At 42.4% G+C, this 21,656-nt stretch overlaps 1 protein-coding gene across 1 annotated transcript; it reads right to left on the reverse strand.

Annotated features, from left to right (window-relative positions):
- Positions 1 to 143: 143 nt before the first annotated feature.
- On the reverse strand, positions 144 to 19,447 carry LOC310869446 (neurexophilin-1; the record flags this gene model as incomplete). The annotated part of the gene is made up of 2 exons (XM_083780196.1): positions 19,329 to 19,447; positions 144 to 926 (listed from the first exon to the last, which is right to left on the reverse strand). The coding sequence occupies exons 1-2, from the start codon at positions 19,380 to 19,382 to the stop codon at positions 144 to 146; spliced, it is 837 nt and encodes a 278-aa protein (XP_083636322.1). The 5' UTR covers positions 19,383 to 19,447.
- Positions 19,448 to 21,656: the final 2,209 nt, after the last annotated feature.

Genomic DNA, 21,656 nt, shown 5'->3' on the forward strand with positions numbered 1-21,656 from the left:
TGTATTTCTTTTTCACATGTTACAGTAGTCGGGTTATAGAGAGGGTTTATAAGGTGTCGTTCCCACAACAGCCCTGGGGTTTTCCTCATCACACTCCTCTTCAAATCTCTCCCCTCCTCCCGTCCCTCCCGTGCGTTGTTCCTCTAGCCCGAGGGCAGGTAGGGCATCTCGTTGTGGTAGTTGTAGTCCGGGCAGACCTTCTGGACCAGGCGGTAGTCCGTGCTATAGAAGGAGATGTAAATGCAGATGACCTTGAAGGGCTTGGAGCAGATCCAGGACACGTGGCTCTGCGTCTGCTCCTGGAAGCAGGTCTTGGACGGGTCGTAGTTGCAGAGGGACGTGCGCTTGCTGCGGTCCACCTTCTCGTAGTCCACGCGGCAGTTGAAGATCTTGGAGTCCTTGGGGTAGACCACGCTCTGGCGCTCCAGGTCGAATTCCACCGCTTTGACCGGCGGCACCAGGCTGACGGAGATGTTGCCCTGGCCCGTGGAGTTGTGGCGGAAGTACACGCTGAACGTGCCGTTGCCGTGGTCCACGATCTTGCCCGTGATGAGCAGGTTGAGGCGCACCGTCTTGATGTTGGAGTAGAAGTCCCCCCAGCCGAACATCTTCTTGAACTTGCCGGTCTTGACGATGGGCCGGCGCTTCACCCGGGAGCTGGAGGAGGCGGCGTCGGGCTTCAGCAGGTCGCTGCCCAGCATCTCCCAGAACTCCTGCTTGGAGAACTCCTGCTTGGAGAAGGGGTGCGGGGAGCGGTAGGGGAGCTCCAGCGAGGTGGAGTTGGCCGCTCGGCTCTTGCTGTGGAGCATCCAGCGGCTCAGGGGGGAGAGCGGGGCCTGCCCGCCGCCCAGAAGGCCCACCGTCTCGGACGCGTCGTCTGAAGAGCTCTTGGGGCTCGAAGCCTCATCTTCTTGACCCAGGGCCAGCTAGAGAGAGAGAGAGAGATGCAGATTAGAAAAGGTGAAGAGAGGAAAGAGGTAGCAGGGAAGTAGAGAACAAAAGTAGACAGCTATTACCAAGGGAGAAAGGAACGTGTACTGAAAATGAATCATAGGCTTAATCGATACTTAATTTACCTTTCATACCTCCAGTGGTCATGACACGGTGTGAATGTGTGTGCGCGTGTGTGTGTGTGTGTGTGTGTGTGTGTGTGTGTGTGTGTGTGTGTGTGTGTGTGTGTGTGTGTGTGTGTGTGTGTGTGTGTGTGTGTGTGTGTGTGTGTGTGTGTGTGTGTGTGTGTGTGTGTGTGTGTGTGTGTGTGTGCGTGCGTGCGTGCGTGCGCGTGCGTGCATGCATGTATTATGTTTTTTTGTTTACTCTGGCGAGACGGAGAAAATACTAAATAGAAATACTATGCAATTTCCCAAGCTATACTTGACCAGCCTGAGTGATGACAATGTGGCTTGTGACAGAAAATCCACACCAAAAGAAAGAGAGGTGTGTGTGTGTGTGTGTGTGTGTGTGTGTGTGTGTGTGTGTGTGTGTGTGTGTGTGTGCGCGTGCGTGCATGCATGTATTATGTTTTTTTGTTTACTCTGGCGAGACGGAGAAAATACTAAATAGAAATACTATGCAATTTCCCAAGCTATACTTGACCAGCCTGAGTGATGACAATGTGGCTTGTGACAGAAAATCCACACCAAAAGAAAGAGAGGTTGCATAATGTTTTTCACCAGTGGCCATGTACAGTTAAATCAGTATCTGTTTTGTGAGCAATTAGATTCTGAAGCTATAGAAAACAATGCCCTGATGTCACACTTGTTTCATAGACAATGAAGAGGAGATTGATTTATCCGCCCCAGAATAAATGGCAGTTATATAAGCACTTTCATGTTTATTTTTCCACATTGTCTAACAACTTCTGATTCTTTGTCAATGGAGCCGTTTCCGAAAGCATTTGAAGTACTTCAAATCATCACATGACATACACTACAAGATTTTGACAAGAGTTTTGAAAGATTTTTAAAAGACTATTACATTATGACACACACTCACACATTTTTGTCTTTTAAACATCCTTCCAAAATCTTGTAGTGTATGGGAGGATTTAGCCCTAATTTAAAAAAAAATCGAAATGTTTCAAAACGCCTACCAATTGTTGACATGACCAAAATAGGGATGCAAAGGGTTGAAAGGGTAAAAAGGGAAAGCTTCCTGAAAATATGTCCTAAAAATAATCCAGAAAGGCCTCCCCAGGGCATTCGTGTTCTTCACCTTCTCGCTGCCGTCAGTTTCTCTCTACTATGCTATCTAAATTAACGACAAATCTACTAATACGAAAGGAAGAATGGATTGCCCAAAACATGAATTTTGGTTAAAACATGGGTTTTCTTTATCTCTTCCGCTTAAAACCCTTCAGTGTGAGCAGTGTAAGTACCATGCTATTGCTATTGTGCTGTTAGCTGGAGGCATAGGAAAGTGGAATGGGGGGCAGAAATATAAACAGTGATGTCCAATTAACGTTTTAATTAATTAAATCTGTGTCGGCACAGAGCTGCTATAGATGTGAACATCAACTGATGAGGAGGACCGTGAAGAGAAAAGATAGTAGGGCTCAGCTCGCCGGTGGCTTTGAGGAAGTGCGAGCGGGAGAGCAAAGTAATGGCTAATTCTTTGATGGTAATTATCTAGTAACAGGTAGTGTCTGCTATAGTGTCAGCCATGCTGCAGAAGCTTCCAGTGCCACCCTGTTCCTATTGGATCCAGCCATGGAGAGGACGTGCTCATCTTTGCTTTGTGTTCTTGCTGTCTGTTCAGTGTATATGGGTGTCATGATCTCATGATGAATGTGGAAAGTTACAAAGGTGAGAGCATCAGTCAGCGGGCAAATGAGTGAGTGATTTTTTTATTTTTGTGTGCATGTGCCGAATACGTGTCAGTGTAGACTAGAGAATAAAGTGTGTGTGTGTGTGTGTGTGTGTGTGTGTGTGTGTGTGTGTGTGTGTGTGTGTGTGTGTGTGTGTGTGTGTGTGTGTGTGTGTGTGTGTGTGTGTGTGTGTGTGTGTGTGTGTGTGTGTGTGTGTGTGTGTGTGTGTGTGTGTGTGCGTGTGAGGGTGTGTGTGTGTGTGACTGTGTGTGTCTGTGTGTCTGTGTGTGTGCGTGCGTGTGTATTCATGCATGAAAGTGAGATGGAGAGAGGATCTATGCCCTCCGCCGAGCCCAGGAGGTTTTTTACTATCATACATAATGCATTCTTCTTTGTCTGTGCTCTGATCCATCCACTGTCTTTACTGCCATGGGCTTCCTTATACAAGCTTAGTCAGGATTATTAAGTCTTACTCATTCTTATTCCATTTTAGGCAGGTCTTTTCAAGAGAGACCAGTCAGATTTGCTCACTTGCGCCGCAGTCAGTCAGCACTATTGATTTCCTGTCTATCTCTCTAAAAACGTGTATTTCCTTTCATAACAACGTGGATCGCATTTCAACGCCGCCTTTCGAGGATTTCCCATGCACTGCTGCTGTGGTTGTGGTCTGGTTACGGTATTGGACTCAGATGAGAGGGCTCCCCCCCTGCCCCTAATCTGGCTTCATCCCCCTGGGTCCATCAGAGGCTAGACGTCTTCTCCTTCAGTTACCTGTCTATTGCTGCTCTGATCCTCACGACAGACAAAAAAAAAACCCATCAACAGCCATCGACAAGGACTCCTTCCTCTTTGAGTCAGATGGCGGTGATGATAACTCCCCAGAGAATCACTCGTTCATTAATAATGGAAGAAATAATATTGGGAGAGCTGTAGACATATTGATTTGAATCTCTTCAGACGATTCTTTCAATTCTTTCTTTCTTTCTTTCCCTGGTGGGGGGAGTTTGCGGCAGGCAGGATGACTTTCATCACAAATACAGCACGGATGTTTGCAAAAGAGTGGCTTGTGTTTGACTACTCTCCTCCAGTAAGCTGCTGGCTTCTGGGAAGCAAAGGACAGCACTCTACCTGCTTCCCCAGGTAGCACTTAAGAGTCAGGTAGCACAGACGTCATCCTGAATCTCTCTGAAACTGCCACCGCTGTTTGACATTGCAGGGGCAGCCAACGGTTAACCATAGTCCGTCTCGTTGTGGTGCCAAGGCTAACAATGAGGTTATGTAAATGAATTAAACACATTACATGGCACTATGTTATACTGTAGCTATACAGACTCCCCCACCCCACCCTTTATATAGTGACATTATTTGGAAGGTTGAGATGCCCAGGGCTAAAAGGGTAGAATGATGAAGTGAGTATTGTGCTATTGTTGAACGGAGGATTTAAGTGTGTGGTCCCTCTAGTCTAGGTGTCCGATTCAGTGTTCACTGTCATTGTGAAAATGTGAAATGGTAGAATGGGTTTAAATATGTCTCGGAAAAAGCACATCTGTAACCATGGGGCTGCAACTGCTGAAGGCGTTGTGTGAGTGGGGGCTGTGCACGCACGCACATGGCACCTTAATATTTTTGTAAACAAATAAATGATCATGCACCATCATTTGCAAATGATACAGCAAATCATTATAAAAAACAATTATCATGTTTTGGGTTGATCACTCTTCTGTCTCCCTTTCAAATTCAGTTTTGAGGCTATTTTGGGTTTTTTTTGTGCGTGCGTGCGTGCTTGCGGTCAAATTACATCCCTCGCTCATTGATGTTATAAACTGAACGACTGCACCTACTGTAACTGCATCTTTGCTTATGTATCAATTGGGCGTTCAATCATGGCTCACCGGCTCACCTCCCAGCCCTCCCAGTGTCGGACTGTACCTGAACGAGACACTTAACCCCCCCAAACTGCATCAACCCCTGCATCCTCTGAGCAGCCATCAGCTGGCTGAAGCTGAAACTGATTGGACTAATAAAGGTATAGTTAATTGAATTTTAAAATAGAGTAACCGCATACACCATGCTGTATATAACCACAAGCGGCAATAGCTTGTGGTTACTTTTGACTGCAGTGTGGGGAAGCTCTGCAGTGTTGCAGCTCTAATTGTAGAGACTCTGAGGGGTAACAAAGAGCAGAATGTTCCAAGTGCAAATAAAGCGGTATATGAAATGTCACATTTAATTGTCAGACCTGTTCCAGTCTTCACTTGTGCCTGGTAAGCAGAGTCAAAATAGAATAGAATAGCTCCATTGTTCGCTTCTTCAGTTACACTGCCATAAAAGTATAATATTTCACTTCAGCAGAGTCTAGCCATCTATAAGAGGGTCTGTGTGTGTGTGTTTGTCAGTCAGTGTGTCCAGAGATAATCTTGTAAACTGCTGGACCGATCTACAGTAGGCTACAGAAGTACCTTCCACTCATTTTCATAGAGCACCGAAGTCCTGACGTCACTGTCAGTTTATTTGCATTGAAATCCCCATAGGGGGGTTTTAGATCTCTTTATATAAGAACTGTGTTTGAAAAATAAACCGATCATGGATATGAAGCATCGACTGAAGGTGGAAATGTACAAATATACCCAAAGAGTAACACAATAAGCGCTAGAAACGAGTCAAACAACCCAGAGACTACATTTCCGGGTTGGCGGGGTGGCTGCAGCTGCCCGTCGCACAACAGAAACTGATGCTAAGTAAGTTATTTTTAGTTATTTTTATTGATATTTAATGTTTTGTGGTTACTACGAGTCGAGTCACTTCCAGCTGAGCTTATGTCAACGAGGAATCTCGGGAACGCAATGTGTTGACAGCTGGGGCGTGACGTATATTAGCAGCGACATTGCTTTCATACCCTTGTAGTTTCAAGGCTTTTGCGGCCACAATAATTCAATTTTCTCCAGAAACCAGGATGATCGGTTTATTTTTCAAACACAGTTCTTATATGAAGCGACCTGGATGGGGATTTCAATGCAAATAAAATAATCACACCTGTGTGAACTGAGTGGTGCAACTCACTCACTGATATTTCTTCTACACTCACCATTACAATTTTCAAGAAGTAATTTTACGCTGAAATAAAGAAAAGGCCCCATATTTAGTATGATAGCTTCATACAGCTTCAGTGTTCATATTTTACTATACCTACTTATACTCACATGATTGTTTATCCTGTCTTGGTACCATAATTAGTCTTTGATACTGTAAGATGAACAGGTGACACCTGTCGTTAATTATTGTTGATTGTATCTCACATAATATAAAGACCTCACTTCCTGTTATCTTGTCATAACGCTGACGAAGGCCACACAGGCCGAAACGCGTTCGTTATCAACGTCAGTGGTAAATAAATTCATATAAAAGGACATATATTGAGTGCTGGCATTTTCTTTATTTCAACGTATTTATTTGAGCCTTGCACCGTAAGGACTTTATTCTAACCTGGAGTGCTGCGGGTTGTCTGCTGCGGCAGTACTTTCTTAAGAAGTCATTTTAGCCAATACAAAATAAGTACAGTCCGGGGCAGACGATGTTCATTCATTGTTCATCATTGCATGTTATAAGTGTAGTATTGATTTTGATATTAATATATTAAATAATAATATTAAAAAAAAGTCAAAATCACACCCTGAGTAGGCAAACCGTGGGCGACAGGCAATCATGTACTATTATATTGATGCCTGTGATTTTGTCATCTGTCATGTATGCTACAGTCAGTGAGTCAGTGAGATGGTTGGAGACTGGAGAGAAGAGAAGGTGGCTGTGGGCTCTGTCACTACAGTCATTCAGCGCAAGCCTTCAGCCTCTCTCCCAGCAGGGAAGTCATGGTGCATGGGAGAGTTGTGGGGTGGAGGTTGATATTCACAATCCTGCCAGTTAGTTACAATTAAGGCAATTATGAGCCTGTGAAACTGAAATGTACGTTTAATCACTACCAGCCACTTTGGGCACGTCATTATAGGTGAAAATTGGCGAGAATTGGTAATTATGCCCGCCGCGTGACACTATCGTACAACAAGCTATAAAAGGAAGTCGATAATCCATGTTGGTCTCACATAGCCAGACTTTTTTAGATTTCTTTTTACGTTTTTTAGTTTTACTTTTTATTTTCAAATGTAGTTTAGCTTTGATTTGTCGGTTTTCTAGTTTAGTTTATTCTTTGTTTTAGTTTAGTTTTTATTCATTTTAGTGTTAAAAAAAATTCCAATTCAAGTTTCTGTTATTTCGTACTAGGCCTATAATAACCCTGCCGCCTACTGATGATACACCTGGTGATGTTTTAATTATCTAGAGATAAAAAACAAAACAAGCCCATGCAATGAATTTAAATGTATGCACGTAGCCGATTAGTAAGGGGAGATAGAGATATCCGATCATCTGGCTATAATTATGCAAGACTATACTTTCTCCTGGAGACAGTTTTATGCTATTGCCATAATTCAGCACAGAGATCAGAGCGCAACTTTCACAGGGCTCTTGCCAGAGTTTACATTATTCTAATTTCAATTCTTAATAGTTGGCACTTTGGAAATGCAGACAATGAGAAAGCACGTGATTGTCCTTAGGAGCTGACAGGTTCAATAAGCGCTCCCATTTTCCTCTGGCTTGTTGAGTTGAAATCTTCATCTCTAATATGACATACATTTTTAATTAAAGGCTCGGGCATAGCTCAGTTTTCCTAAGCGTTCATCAATGCTTTTGTGCTCCATCTCCACATCTAATAGGCTCTCTGCAGGAGACTTCTCTGTTACATGATTAAAGTCTAAGAACGGCTGTGCCCTTATTACTAATTATTCTACTGGCTAGTATGAAGGGGGGGAGGGGGGAGGGGGGGAAAGGTAATTTCACAAGAAACAAGCCGTTTGACTCTGAATGAATAATTTATGCTGGCTCCAGGGAGGTCACTGGAGCTTAGCTCCGTGATAGGTGGACGAACTCACCGCACTGAGGAGCTCTTTTTGTCTTTTCTATTTTTCTCCGCCGACCCCCCCCCCCCCTCCCCCATTATCCCCCTGACAAATTTGAGACAGGTTTAGTCGCGTGGCCCCATGTTATGTGAGCTACACGGGGCGTAGCAGGTTCATTGTGTATGCGGAGGGAGACGCCCGGCTCTGAATTGGCTATCACACTTTTTACATTATAAGATATCGACATGGAGACGGGAGCACCACCAGTGTAGGGGACGTCGTCAATGGGGCATTATGGGGGGGACACGCAGTGAGAGAGAGAGAGTTCCTCCTGGGAGCGCAGAGCACACAGGGGCTGACGGGACGGACGGGGCTGATTAAAGCAGTGCTCACTGTCTGAAAAGCCCAAGCGGAGCTGCTCTGGTACCATCTCATGGAGGCAGAGGTAGTGAAAATAAAACACTCAAGTGTTCTCACATACAGTAAATGGATCTAATTACTTTAGGATTTATTAGTGCTTTCAGCCTTCTGATTAATTTCCGAATAGCGCCCCCCCAAAAAAAGCTCACATCAGTAAGAACCAGGCGCTGACAACAATACTTGAGGTTGTCCTATATAGGTCCACCTCTGCTACACGTAATTCTGAGCAACTCTGAAACAATCTGACATTTTAATGTTCCCGTTACCTGCATGCTGCCATTTTTGTTTTGTTTTACTTGGAAACCATCTCTTTAAAACTCATGCTAATTGAACCCTCCAGTGGCAAGACATTCCCCTTGTTAGAAACCGCTAAAGAGAATCTGTGTACGTCGGAGACAACTCTGAAAATCACTGTATTTCCCCCCGATTATGGGGGAAAACATACACAGTACACTGGCACACCCCACACATAGGTGCTCATCCAAGCAGAACAGTCTGTGTACAGATAACTGAGAAGCGAGAATACAAATTGCAATGTGTGACCCGAGCACCCAGCCCTGTCTCATTCTGATGAGGAAACCAATAGTTCCTGTGATGAGATCAGCATGAAACCAGTGATGTAAAGTAACTAAGTACATTTACTTAAGTACTGTACTATGTTGTACAATGTACTATGATGAGTATTTCCAATTCCCAATACTTTTTACTTCTACTCCGCTACGTTTCGGATCCAAATATTGTACTTGTACTTTTACTTCACTACATTTATTTGAAAACTTTAGTTACTAGTTACTTTGTAGATTGATTATTATTACAACAAATGCATTACCCACTTCAGGCCTATATACATTTCGACCATTTGAAAATAGCTACAAGCACAATGCGTTGTGAGTACTTTCTACTTTAGGTACTTTAATTACATTTTGATACTAATACTTTTGTTACAACAGAGTATTTCTATGTTGCAGTATTGCTACTTTTCCACCACTGGAAACCAGGGAGTCCTGCTGTATCAGGACAGCTGTCCTGTTCACTGTTCGGTGGCTAGCCCCTCAATAATAATAATAATAAGGGTAGTAATAATAATAACTAGAACTGCACTCTGTCGAGTGGCCTACTAGTGCGCAAGCAGAGCGTGCAAGTATACTGTAGACCGCTACAAACTTTCAAATCCCATCCCCTCTGTGAAAGAACGTTTGCAATATTGAATTATTAGGTTTAGCTATTTGCTATGTACCTTGCTTTTGGAGGAATAAAAGTGGTATTTTGAAATATGGTAAAAAATGGCAGTGGTGTCGGATTACATACATGTATACATAGGGGCATTGCCTTTAGTCCACCCGACACTGAAACATCATCGTTACGTCACCATCGATAACCAATTACACCCTGGCAATGGTACATATCTTCATCACGTCATATGCTCATATGTCTATGTATATATATATGTGTAATTTCTGAGTTGATTAGTGGTATTATGTGGTTACTCGGGTGGTTTGATGCGTATGTCCCTTTAATCCACCCGACACTGAAACATATCATCATTACGCCACCATCGTAAACCAATTATACCCTGGCACTGGTACATATCTTCATGACGTCATGGGACATACGCTTCGTAGCATGACGGAAAACATGCACGGTCTGCTTCCGTACAGTCTATGGTATGTACCGTGCCAGCATATGACGTCATATCATTATGCTGCTAAGGGACATACGCATCGTAGGCTAGCACCTGACTGATAACATTACTTGCACACTCTGCTTGCGCAAGTAATAATAATGATGATGATGATGATACTCATGTGGATTTCAGAATGGAACCTGATGTGGATCTGGGACTTCATGTGGCCAGTCTGTCACTTCTGTGCCTAAACCAGTGTTTCTCAAAGTGGGGTCTGGGGACCCCCAGGGGTCCTTGAGGGAGTTCCAGGGGGTCCCCCAGCTAAATGATAGTTTGCAACCAAATGGACCCTTATGGGTCTGAGTTAAATTAACATTGATTTTCCAATATAAATTGGGGTCTCAGAGATAGAAATGCCATTAAATGGGGGTCCGTAGACTAATGCATGTCAAACTGGGGGTCCTTGAAATTAAACGGGTTGAGAATCACTGCTAGTGCCGTAAAAATCGTATCTTATGGGGGTCCCTGCATGGCATATCTCTTCAAATGGGGGTCCGCGGGCTAATTAGTGTGAATTTGGGGGTCCTGATATGAAAAAGTTTGGGACCACTGCCCTAAACAAACGTTAAAGTCCTTAGACTTGGCTGGCAAACGATTTATGGGTTTATAGGTTCTCTAAAGTCTTAACAAACTCCATCCATAGACATGGCTGGGGGGTGCATCAGCATTGTTTAGGCATTGTTTTGGATTTATTTTATGGATCCTTATTCTTCTCATTTTCCAAGACTATATATTACAAATAAATGAAAAAAGTAATACAGACACCTTACATATTAGAAGGACAATATCAGTCACCAGAAACAAGGACGGGTATGAGTTTTTTAAAGTGAAATATCCCTTTTATAGGTGTGGCATATTGGCATAATGAATAGGTCCTGAGATACTATAAAACTTTAAGTACTTTTTTTGGGTGAGAAAAAAACTTGACATAAACAAGGATGAGGATTTAAGCCATTAACATGTAAGGGTCCATTCCTATATCAAAATTGGCTTAATGGAGACGTCACTCTGACTCAGACATAACCATAAACAAACCCAATATGCGCCCATACAGTATACAGGCATACTACATAATTATGTAAATCCACAGACCCGACCTCTATGCTATATAGTATATATGGTCCCGTCCGTGCATATATGGGACCGACCCACTTCCAACTTGGGTTGAGTTGTTTGGATATGCGGTTGTCCAGAAATGCTGATCCAACCAACATGTCCAGACACTGTATGGGCATATATGTATATCCAGACCATCTGACCTATATATATACCCTGCCAATTAGGCATGTAACGATATATCGTATATCGATATATATCGATATTAATCCCGACTATATGAATCTATTCATTGAAATATATATATTTTTAGCGGGGCTAGTGTGTGATGTGAAATGTGAGCTTTAGTCATTATTCCATCATATTCAAGTGATTTGGAGAGAAATGAGAGTCACTTTCAGTAGTAGAGCACTGTAGAGGGGAGTTGTGTGTGTCTGTGACTGTGCCCAGGTGATGATGGTCGTTGATGCTCATCAAGGAAGGCAATTATGTTTCTGTACTGTCAAAAGTAATTCTACTTCTTTTGCAATGTAGTTGAATAAAAAATCTCAGGGGGGGAAGATAAATTATAAAAAATAAAAAAACGGTAATTTTTCTTTAAAATACTTTTTAATATCGTGAACCTCATATCGTGCTACGAATCGTATCGTGAGTTGAGTGAATCGTTACATGCCTACTGCCAATATACACAGTATACCGTATGGGTATATACTAATGACATCAGGGATCTCCATATGGCTATCTGTGAAAGGAAGCTACCGTGGTATCTATGAAAGGCAAAAGATGTGACAGTAATATTAGCACAATCCATAACTGTGGTCCTATATATGCTGTGTTTTCAAAGTGCGGGAACGTCTTTATCAAAACGAAAACCTACAGTATACAATACTCATTCCACCACAAACTATGAGTCCCTCTTCTTTAACACTGTACACTAGTCGTGTACACCTCTACATTGATGCTTTCCAAAGCAGCAGACAGACCATGGCTCACAGACAGTACATGTATACACAGTACATGTGCAGGTGCCATTGTATCGGTCAAGGCTCTTCTCCTCGGAGCAGTGCCACAGTATAAGTGGTGTTGTTGGTTTGTGTGTGCAGTCAGTGTGTTGTCTCAGGACAGCTGCTCTGTGCTTCACTATGAGGGCTGACAGTGTCAGGGAGCATGCACTCTCTCCATCTCTCTCTCTCTCTCTCTCTCTCTCTCTCTCTCGCTCTCTCTTCCACTATAGCTGCTTACAGCTGCGTGTCAACCAGGCAGCCGGGGTTGCCACGGACCTTGGCGGTTGAGGCTCGTCTGCGGGCAGTCGGGAGAAAAAGGCGCGCGCCTCTTGGGTCATTGATGCCGTGGCCGCGCATAACTCTAGCCGCTTTATACCACATGAGGCAGGCAAGGGAGCCACAGAGCCTGACCATTATAACACAAGCTGCCTCTCCCGTCGCTCAAGCCCTTGTTTTTTAGCTATGGTTTGCTGATAATAGGCAGAGTGGGAGTGGGAGGGAAGGGGAGTGAATGAAATGGTTGTTATCGATACCCCCCCCCCCCCCCACACACAAAACGAGTGCGCGAGCACACACACACACACACACACACACACACACACACACACACACACACACACCATTTGCACTAAAATGGCATCATAGCAGGAATATAGGAACGAAGACTCTACCGTATAATGCCTCACTGTAACATACTGTTGTGATACCGGTAGATATTATTTGGATGCGTGTGTGTGAGACATACTTTGAAATCTGTCATGTTTTGTGAGGATGAAGGCAAAAAAAAGAGACATACAGAGAGAGAGAGAGGTGGGTGGTGGTGGTGGGGGGGGGCCTTGGGAAAAGAGTAACAGAAAGCCACAAAGACATCAGTATTCAGCCGGCTCCTGTTGTGACTGCAATGTGTAGTAGTATCAAATGCTAGCATTTCTACCATTTGTTTTTGTTTATACTGGAGTTTGCTTAGATTTAGCCTCAGAAACCCAGACGTTTTATTTCCAGGAAGAAAGAAAAAGCTTAGATTTATCTGTCTGGACAAGGTTAGTAACCCTTGAAAATGGGGCAGGTAACATACTGCTGCTACTACAAATTTCAACGTTTCATTTGTTCAAGACGTGTCGCCTGGTTGAAAGTAAGTCAGAATGTGTGGTGAGAAATATATACCACACATTATAAAATATATATAAGGGCTTAACTGTGAAACATTTTTGGCCGTGTTTAATCTCAGACTCTCCAACTATAATAATGCTATATAAATTCCATTTGTTGCCCTTATCTGTAGGTGATTTATGTTTCCTGTTGTAATGCCTTTCTGTGTTGTAGGCTATATATGGCTTAATTAGGATCCCCTATCCATTACCAAATATCATCATCATCATCATCATCATAAAATTTAAAATGCAATTACCTGCAAAACACTTCCTTGATTCATGACCAAATAAAAACCCTCTAAACTGTAAGAATGATGACAGGAGATACTCTGTCATATTATTATTATTATTACAGACGGGCCAAGTAAGCAACTTCAGAACATCTGCAAAGGGATAATGTAAAAATCATAATGTTGTACATCATGTATAGCGAATAGCGTAACATTGCACAGCACATCACCATTGTCTGTGTGCTGTGTGTGCGTGCGTGCGTGCGTGCGTGCGTGCGTGCGTGCGTGCGTGCTGTGCGCGCGCGTGTGTGTGCATTCGTGCGTGCGTTTCCCTGCTGTAAGCAAGCAGTGGGAATATCAAGCAGAGGAGTGTCTCATGGCCACAGAGAGGCTATACCTGCATGGCTGAGATGCATGTTTCTATACTAAAGCTTCTATAATCATCTCCCTCTGTGTGAGTATGAGTTGGCTGTGATTGTGTGAGTATGTATGAATAGCTCAGATACATGCTTCTATACTGAGTATACTGTGCGTGTAATTTATATGCGATATACCTGAGATTTGTGCTTTTACACTGAGCTCACTGTGTGGCGAGTATAGGCCCTATACGTATGAGAAACCTGAGGCCACACACACTATACATGTGTTTGCTGCGTGAAGGTTACAATGCAAATTTAAAAGCCAGAGACCCATAATAAAATAAAGCCCATTGTGAGTGTCTACATGTGTACACATACAGTACTGTGTGTGTGTGTGTGTGTGTGTGTGTGTGTGTGTGTGTGTGTGTGTGTGTGTGTGTGTGACTGTGTGTGTGCCCCATTTGTTTTATCTTTGGTTTCCTCCAGTATTTTGAAATGTACATACGGGACACTAATGAATTAATAAGTTATTACTCTCCCAGGCATTTTGTATAAATAGTAATACACATTTATATTTACATGAAAAACAGGTACACAGGCTTGCACAGTCATGCATAATGAACAGTGAAACTGCCACAACCATTCCAGCAGCACTGGCAGCAATAATTGTCCCGTTCCAGTTGTGGGTTCACTGCCCTGATCACCCGTGTTTGTGCCGTTTAGCTTTTTGGCTGGACCGCAGCAGCTGGTGCAGCCTATAAACACCAATTAACCTGACTGCCTGAAAGATGAAGTTACACCATTGGCTCGCTTGGTTTGCTTAACAAAGAATTAGCCAATTGCAGAGCAATTGTCCCTCCGGGGTATGGAATGTAGTCTATCCTATAATGACCAACCTTTTCATATAATTTGCACATTTGCACATTTGCACTCTAAAGTGTGATTATGTCACTCGCAGTTGCATCTAGAAATCGATATGTGAGAACCATAAACTTTTCAATCCAAAGTAGTAAAAGTAATTTGTTTAATCTTTTTTTTTTTTACCATAATCCTCTTTTATAATCTCCCAAATCCCAAATCAAGTATTGTCATCAGTTTGGATGATTATTGCTTTTTGGCTCTTGACATCACACGCCCAAGAGAGAGGAAGCTAGAGAGAGATTGTGACTGTGCGTTTGTGTTTGAGAGGGACTACCTTGTCCAATTGCTATACTTGCAGGCACTCAATGCTCTAGTTTCTACCGACATTATTTCAAGTTTGATACGTTTACATACACACATGCTTTTATTTGTAATGGCGGTGGTGTATATACTGTATAGCTCTTGTACCTGTACCACGTTTGTGACCATGTGAATTCATGACTTTGGATGAACTGACACAGCCATAGTTTAGTAGTCCATAGATTCTGCCTCTGATCAGCGGTCAGTCAAGCAGAGAGGACGTCTGGTGCAACATAGTTGACTACATATCTCCGACCTTTGCTTCCAGTCTGTCTTGATCTATTGATCTATTAAACTGCAGGCCCCACAACGTCTACCGGGATAATAACACCTGACCACACCTTTAACATCCCTGACTGATGAAGTTATATCACTGGTCAGCTGGCTGCCTGTAGGCCTGTCTGTCGCTTCTAATTAAAAAGACCTTCAGCGTTCACATGAGCCAGCTACTGCCTATACGGTAACACTTTATATTAAGGTCCTCTTTATAATGCATTATAGTGCATTTATAATGCATTATAATGTGCTTATAAGGCATTATAACACTCTATAGTAAATGTTTATAATCATGTATAACAAATTATAACCAAGTTTATAACATATTATAAGTGCTGGTCACAATGCATTATTATATGCTCAGTGGAACAGCACATTATAAATATTATAACTTAGGTGGTTATAAAGGCACATGTCATAATGCATTATAACCAATGTGTTTATTAAATGGAATAATGTCTTATAAACATCAATAATATACTATAGCATATTATACAAAGTTTTGTCACTTTACTTAAAGGTCACAGTGTCATGCTATAGGGTATTATAAAATGATGCAACTACTAATAACCATTAAAGAATGTTGCCACTTTATTTAAAGGTCTCAAATCTGAAGACCTGCTATATCATAGTATTGATGTTTATAAGACATTATTCCATTTAATACACATTGGTTATAATGCATTATGACACAGACATTACAGCACTTCTCTATGTGCCTTTATAACCACCTAAGTTATAATGTGCTGTTCCACTGAGCATAATAATGCATTATGACCAGCACTATATGTTATAAACGTGATTATAAGTTGTTATACATGATTACAAACATTTATAATGAGTGATATAATGCCCTATAAGCACATTATAATGCATTATAAATGAGCTTATAATGCATTATAAAGGCGACCTTAATATAAAGTGTTACCGTAGACTACAGGAGTACAAGTCTTTCTTAAAATTGTTAAATCCTGAGTGTTCATGTAACTTGATTTTTCTTTTTTTTACATTTTACATATCAGAAATAGGCCTATATAAAACATTATCATGCTGCAATGTCAGTTTGTAGTTGCATCAAGTGTGTGAGGAAGAGGAGTTTAGATTTTACATTATGTTGTGCTTAAGAAGCATATAAGCTTTGTGTTAATATAGTCTCTTGTTGTGGGGCCTGCCTGGTGTCTATACTGACTATGTGTAGCCTATACTGACTATGTGCACTCCTATAGTGAGTGCAAGGACATGGCTTCAAATCTGAACCATGTTTATGAAGCATGTCTCTCCGCTCCTCTCTAAATTGATATTGATATTCATATGAAACAAAGAATTACAAATGCCAAAAATATATCTCTCCAAGAAATAGTCTATCAAAACAAGAATTTAATCTTGCTCACTACGCAGAAGAATTGTTCATTTAACCAGCCCTCATGGGCCAATCTTTACACGCTCAAAGTTAAAAGGATATTACTGTCTGTCGTGCTCTCTTTCCCCTAGTTTTGGTTTATTCCGCTTCGTATTATGCATCTACTTCAAATGTCTTCTAATAAATGTCAGTTTATCTTCTAGTGGCCATTCCTCGATTCCTTGCTTTAATCTGGCTTTGGCTCACTTGATTAATTTCATTACACTTGGTCTTATAGCGTATACGGCCGTACGGTATGCAATTGCAGTCTTTGTGTACTGAACCTATATATCTTCATTTAACACAGAGAGTAGAGAAATATAACCAAACGGTTACATTTCTATTACAAATGCATACATTAAAAGTTAGTTATTTCGCTGTGTGCTATAGCATCAAACTTTTCCCCCTGCACCTTTCACAAGGTCTTCCATAAGGCTGGAATGCAATGGGTTAAGAAAAGTGGAGTCCTCAAAGTTATCCACTCCATATAGTTGATGACGAAACAGCGTTATTGAGCCATTTAGTTCATTACAAAGAAATCAGGCAGCTTGCTGACTGTCAAAAATGAAAAATAACTATAGCTATTGCAAAGAATAAACACAATTTCTCTAGCAGTAAGTGGCATGATTTATATAGTTTATTATAACCCTAACTTATATACAGGCTTTAATTAACATTTGACAACAACAACAATCACCCTGACACCTTGTGTTAATATTAGTCTAATAAAGTTGTATTTCCAAATGAAAATCATCCCCTGAGCCCAGCAGACTGTGGGAATGATGAACTTATTACACTATAGAAAGTCATCCAAATCACATTTTTAATTCACGGGAGGCCTATGCTTATTAATCACTTCTCAGTCCTGTAATAAAAAGCTGGATAATGCATTAATTTCCCCATAATTTATCATTGTCACGCAGCTAATGAATTGCCCAAGATCTCACGCTGAGGGATGTCATGTACGTTTTTCATAGATATACGGTCTGAAGGGGGAAAAAAACGAACATCAATTAATTAAATTATCATTCATTATAGGCTATACAGCCATTCTGATTTAGAATAGGCCACAATACCAGCGCTCATATAAACGCCCCAAAAGCCGACATGGATATTAGCTCTCCTTATCAGCTTTTTCTTTTCTTGTCAGTCTTGTCTTTTTTATTATATTTTTTGTTTCACTTGCAATCACATGCCTCAGTTATTTCCCATGCGTTTTGGAGATGATGCTTTCTTGTATTTATGTGAATATACAGTACACAGTACTGTGTGTGTGTGTGTGTGTGTGTGTGTGTGTGTGTGTGTGTGTGTGTGTGTGTGTGTGTGTGTGTGTGTGTGTGTGTGTGTGTGTGTGTGTGTGTGTGTCAGTCTGTCAGATATGGGATCCATATCCCCAGATATAGCAAAGGCACAGGTTAACATATTATGTTTGGAATTCCCATGTGTATATCACCCTCTTTAATTAATCAGTATCAGGAGATTTTCATCATCTTCTCATCGCAATTTGTAGGCAAAGCATATCAAATCACTAGAAAGGCCTTTATCAGGTATAAAGTGGTTTAGGTGGTTGGAATATCAACGACTAAGGCTACACAAAGCCACAATGTCATCAAGAGGACAAACAATGAGACGCGCCAAACAGACATCACTTGACTCCAGATTTAAAGGTATATTCAGTGATTTCACTCAAAAACCCTTAGGTTTCGTTTTTGGCTGGGACTTAAGCCTTTCATCCAATCAGGATAGAGAGCCAAAAACGAAACCTAAGGTTTTTTGACCCCCAGAGGTTAACTGGGGACAGGGAGGAACTCCTTATATGGCCAGCACACTCTATAGTAGGGAGGATTATCACAACAAAACAACAAAATAAGTGATATTTGAATTAAGTGAAATCAGTGAATATACCTTTAAACAAAACCATATAGCTGCTTAGCCTATGCCTGACCCTAAAGGTATCCATATGGGCTGTTTAAAAGTTCTCTCAAGGCTCATGCGTTTATATATAGCCATAAACTAAACGATGCATGTTTAGCCTATAAATATATAGCATTGTATTCGCACAAGGGCCCATTCACACTATCGCGTTATGGTACATCATTATGCGCCTATAGAGGCTGCTATACTTGATCTTGGATCCTTTTAAAACGATTAAAGGCCTAACCAGCATAATATGCCATGCACACACACACACACACACACACACACACACACACACACACACACACACACACATCGAACAAGCAACCGTGGAGCACTGTCTTTCATGTCATCACAAAACTGTATAAACGAAACGGTGTGCGTATAGCATTTAATTAAATCAATGAAGAAACAAATACATTACAAACTAAAATAATAACGTCTATATAGTGCGCAATGGATAGACTATACTCTACTAATAAAAGGTATACCCGTCTGGCATGTAATTACTTTTGCACGGCAGTATGAGTTCTCAGTCCTTTTTTTCGGCTGCAGCACATCACTAAAGGTGTTTCAATATTGTGGTGGATATCATGAGTATAGGCTAAGGTATAAGAATTGCAATAGTGTGGTGGTGGACTGGCACTGAGGAACGGCTGTGCGTTCGGAGTGGGACGGACGGTGCGCTTCGCTCCAAGTCACACATGACAGCCAGACACATCATGCATGCAGAATGAATGGTGTTTACTGAACACACAACAACACAGCAGGGAACAAATGCACCGACGTGGACTTTTTTGTCATGTGTATATATATATATAGGACTCACTGACTCAGACGGACCCCCCTGTCTTACCAAACAAGCAGTTCCGTTGAGGAGGAGGAGGATAAAGCCGCGGATGATAGCCATCGTTGTGGCGCGCAGAGCAGACCCCACCACCACCGCTCCCCAGTCAAATCCGAGGGCAGCTTTCCTTTCAGCACTACTACTCCTCCGGTAGCCCGCCGGTGCTGGATCTCGCACGGCAGGGTCCCATGTCCCACTCAGACACCTACAGGAACCGCTGGAACCCGCGCCCGCCCGCGGAGGGAGCCTTTTTTTTTTTTTATCAATCCCGGATTTGAGTCAAATTAAGTTGATGTGAGAAATCCATAGATGGATACAGGATATGAGAATGTGCGGCGTTAATAGCATCCATGCGTGAAATCCCAGTTTAGCCAGAGAGACGGGTTGACTGGGAAGTGGGTGAATCATGTCCTGTCATATCGCTGTCAGCGTAGAGAATCCTCGGGGATGAAGCAGGCTGCTGAAGGAGAGAGATCCTTGGCAGAGCTCATCTCGGCGCATGTGGACTGGCAAGCCCTCACACACTTGCTTTGACGTTTAACAGTTTCCTCTCTCTCCCTCTCTCTCTCTCTCTCTCTCTCTCTCTCTCTCTCTCTCTCGCTCCCCCTTCTTGCCCCATCTCTCAAACCCCACACCAATAATTCCTCACATGTGCAAGCCTCGGAGGACCTATGCCAACTAATTGACTCACTAGGCTATACTTTGCGAGCGTTTTCGAGCACCAAGCATGTCATTAGACATAATCAGCTCTGTGGTGGGTCATGGGTATGTGTAAAAGAATCATCGATTGGGAAGCACTGACTGTTTTCATTCTATGAAACATAAATGCTGTATATAACCTAATATCCGAGGGAGTTTATTTGACAGCTTACGGTGCTTACCCGCTTCTATAGATTCAGCTTTAGGTTGCAATTTTTGCAATGCCACGAATGTGTTGCAACGTTGAACAGATCGATTTCCATCTGATTGTCACATAATCATGCATATAGGCTGCAGCCTATATAGTCTAATCAAATTGTTTGGCCTAGGCATGTCTTTCCCATAGGGGGATCATGTGGAATCCAATGATCCAGAACCACCACAGCTTAGCTTACTGTATATTGACGTGCACCGTAAGCGTATAAGCCCGTTGAGCAAGTGAACATCACCTTAGCGCAGCCGCGTGCTTAATAAAGACCCCATGCAGTTCATTACAGGCTAGGTTAATGGACTGAAATGCAGGATGTCGCCACGGCAATTCCCCCGGCTCACCACAGCTCAATTTATGCTTCATTAGCCATATATAGATGAGTTTTACTTTGTCCGTCTCGATCAGTCCTCGTCCACCCCAGCCCCACGGTGCACGTTCTCCTACTGTCACACTGATATTTAACTTTAAGCAATCTGTTTTGAACCTTTTGATCTCGTCTTTTCTGCGCCTGGTAATAAAGCACATGGAGTGTTCGGGGAATTGGCCTAATATCATCTGCTCGCGTGTAAATTGATCGGGGTTCATCGGGTTAATTGGCTCTACGTGCGTAACGTTGAAAGACTCGACATCAAAGGTGAAGGGTCAGCGGTGAGGTGGAGGGTCAGCGGCGAGGTCGCGGGAATTGAGATAGGTGGCCTCTGAAGAAGGGAAAAAAACTGAGTTAGCAATCAAACAAGGCTGATATATTAAAGAGTGTTGCGTTAAATTCTCCACAGGCTGTTCAGATAGACACAGCATCACTCCTCTATATCGCTGTAAACACTGATGATGAAACATGGCTTTGAGCTCGCCGACTCGGGAGACTTCAGGATGTCTCGTTTTTTATTTGGTTATTTCAGACTCTAAACGCGTCTCTCCGTATAATTGAATCCACACAAATCAGTTGCCCATGGTACCAGGGGGCGCTCTGTGTGTGTGTGTGTGTGTGTGTGTGTGTGTGTGTGTGTGTGTGTGTGTGTGTGTGTGTGTGTGTGTGTGAGAGAGTCAGAGAGAGAGAGAGAGAGAGAGAAGGCAACCTATAAAGGGAGATCAGCTCCCCAATCCACTATCTAGAGAAACTACCGACCGTAATAAAACGCCTTTAAAACGGAGCACGTTCATTCATACACACGCTTTCTCTCCTGCACATAATTATAGGGCAGTAACTCAGCCTGTATAGTCCCAGCGGAGCACTGAGACTAGCGGCTCTGCTATTTTTTACTCACTTGAAATAAGCAGTGTGAATGCTAAAGACACCCACCATTCCGAATTTCCGCACCTCGGAACGACTTTAATGTTGGTGCACGCGAACGAGTCGCATGATCAGTAGGCCTGACAAAAAAACAAACTAGACATTAAACAACGCGTCTTTGTGTGTGCATCGTGCT

The sequence above is a fragment of the Protomyctophum parallelum genome (assembly GCF_964188405.1).
Source record: "Protomyctophum parallelum genome assembly, chromosome: 13".
NCBI classification, from domain to species: Eukaryota; Metazoa; Chordata; class Actinopteri; order Myctophiformes; family Myctophidae; genus Protomyctophum; species Protomyctophum parallelum.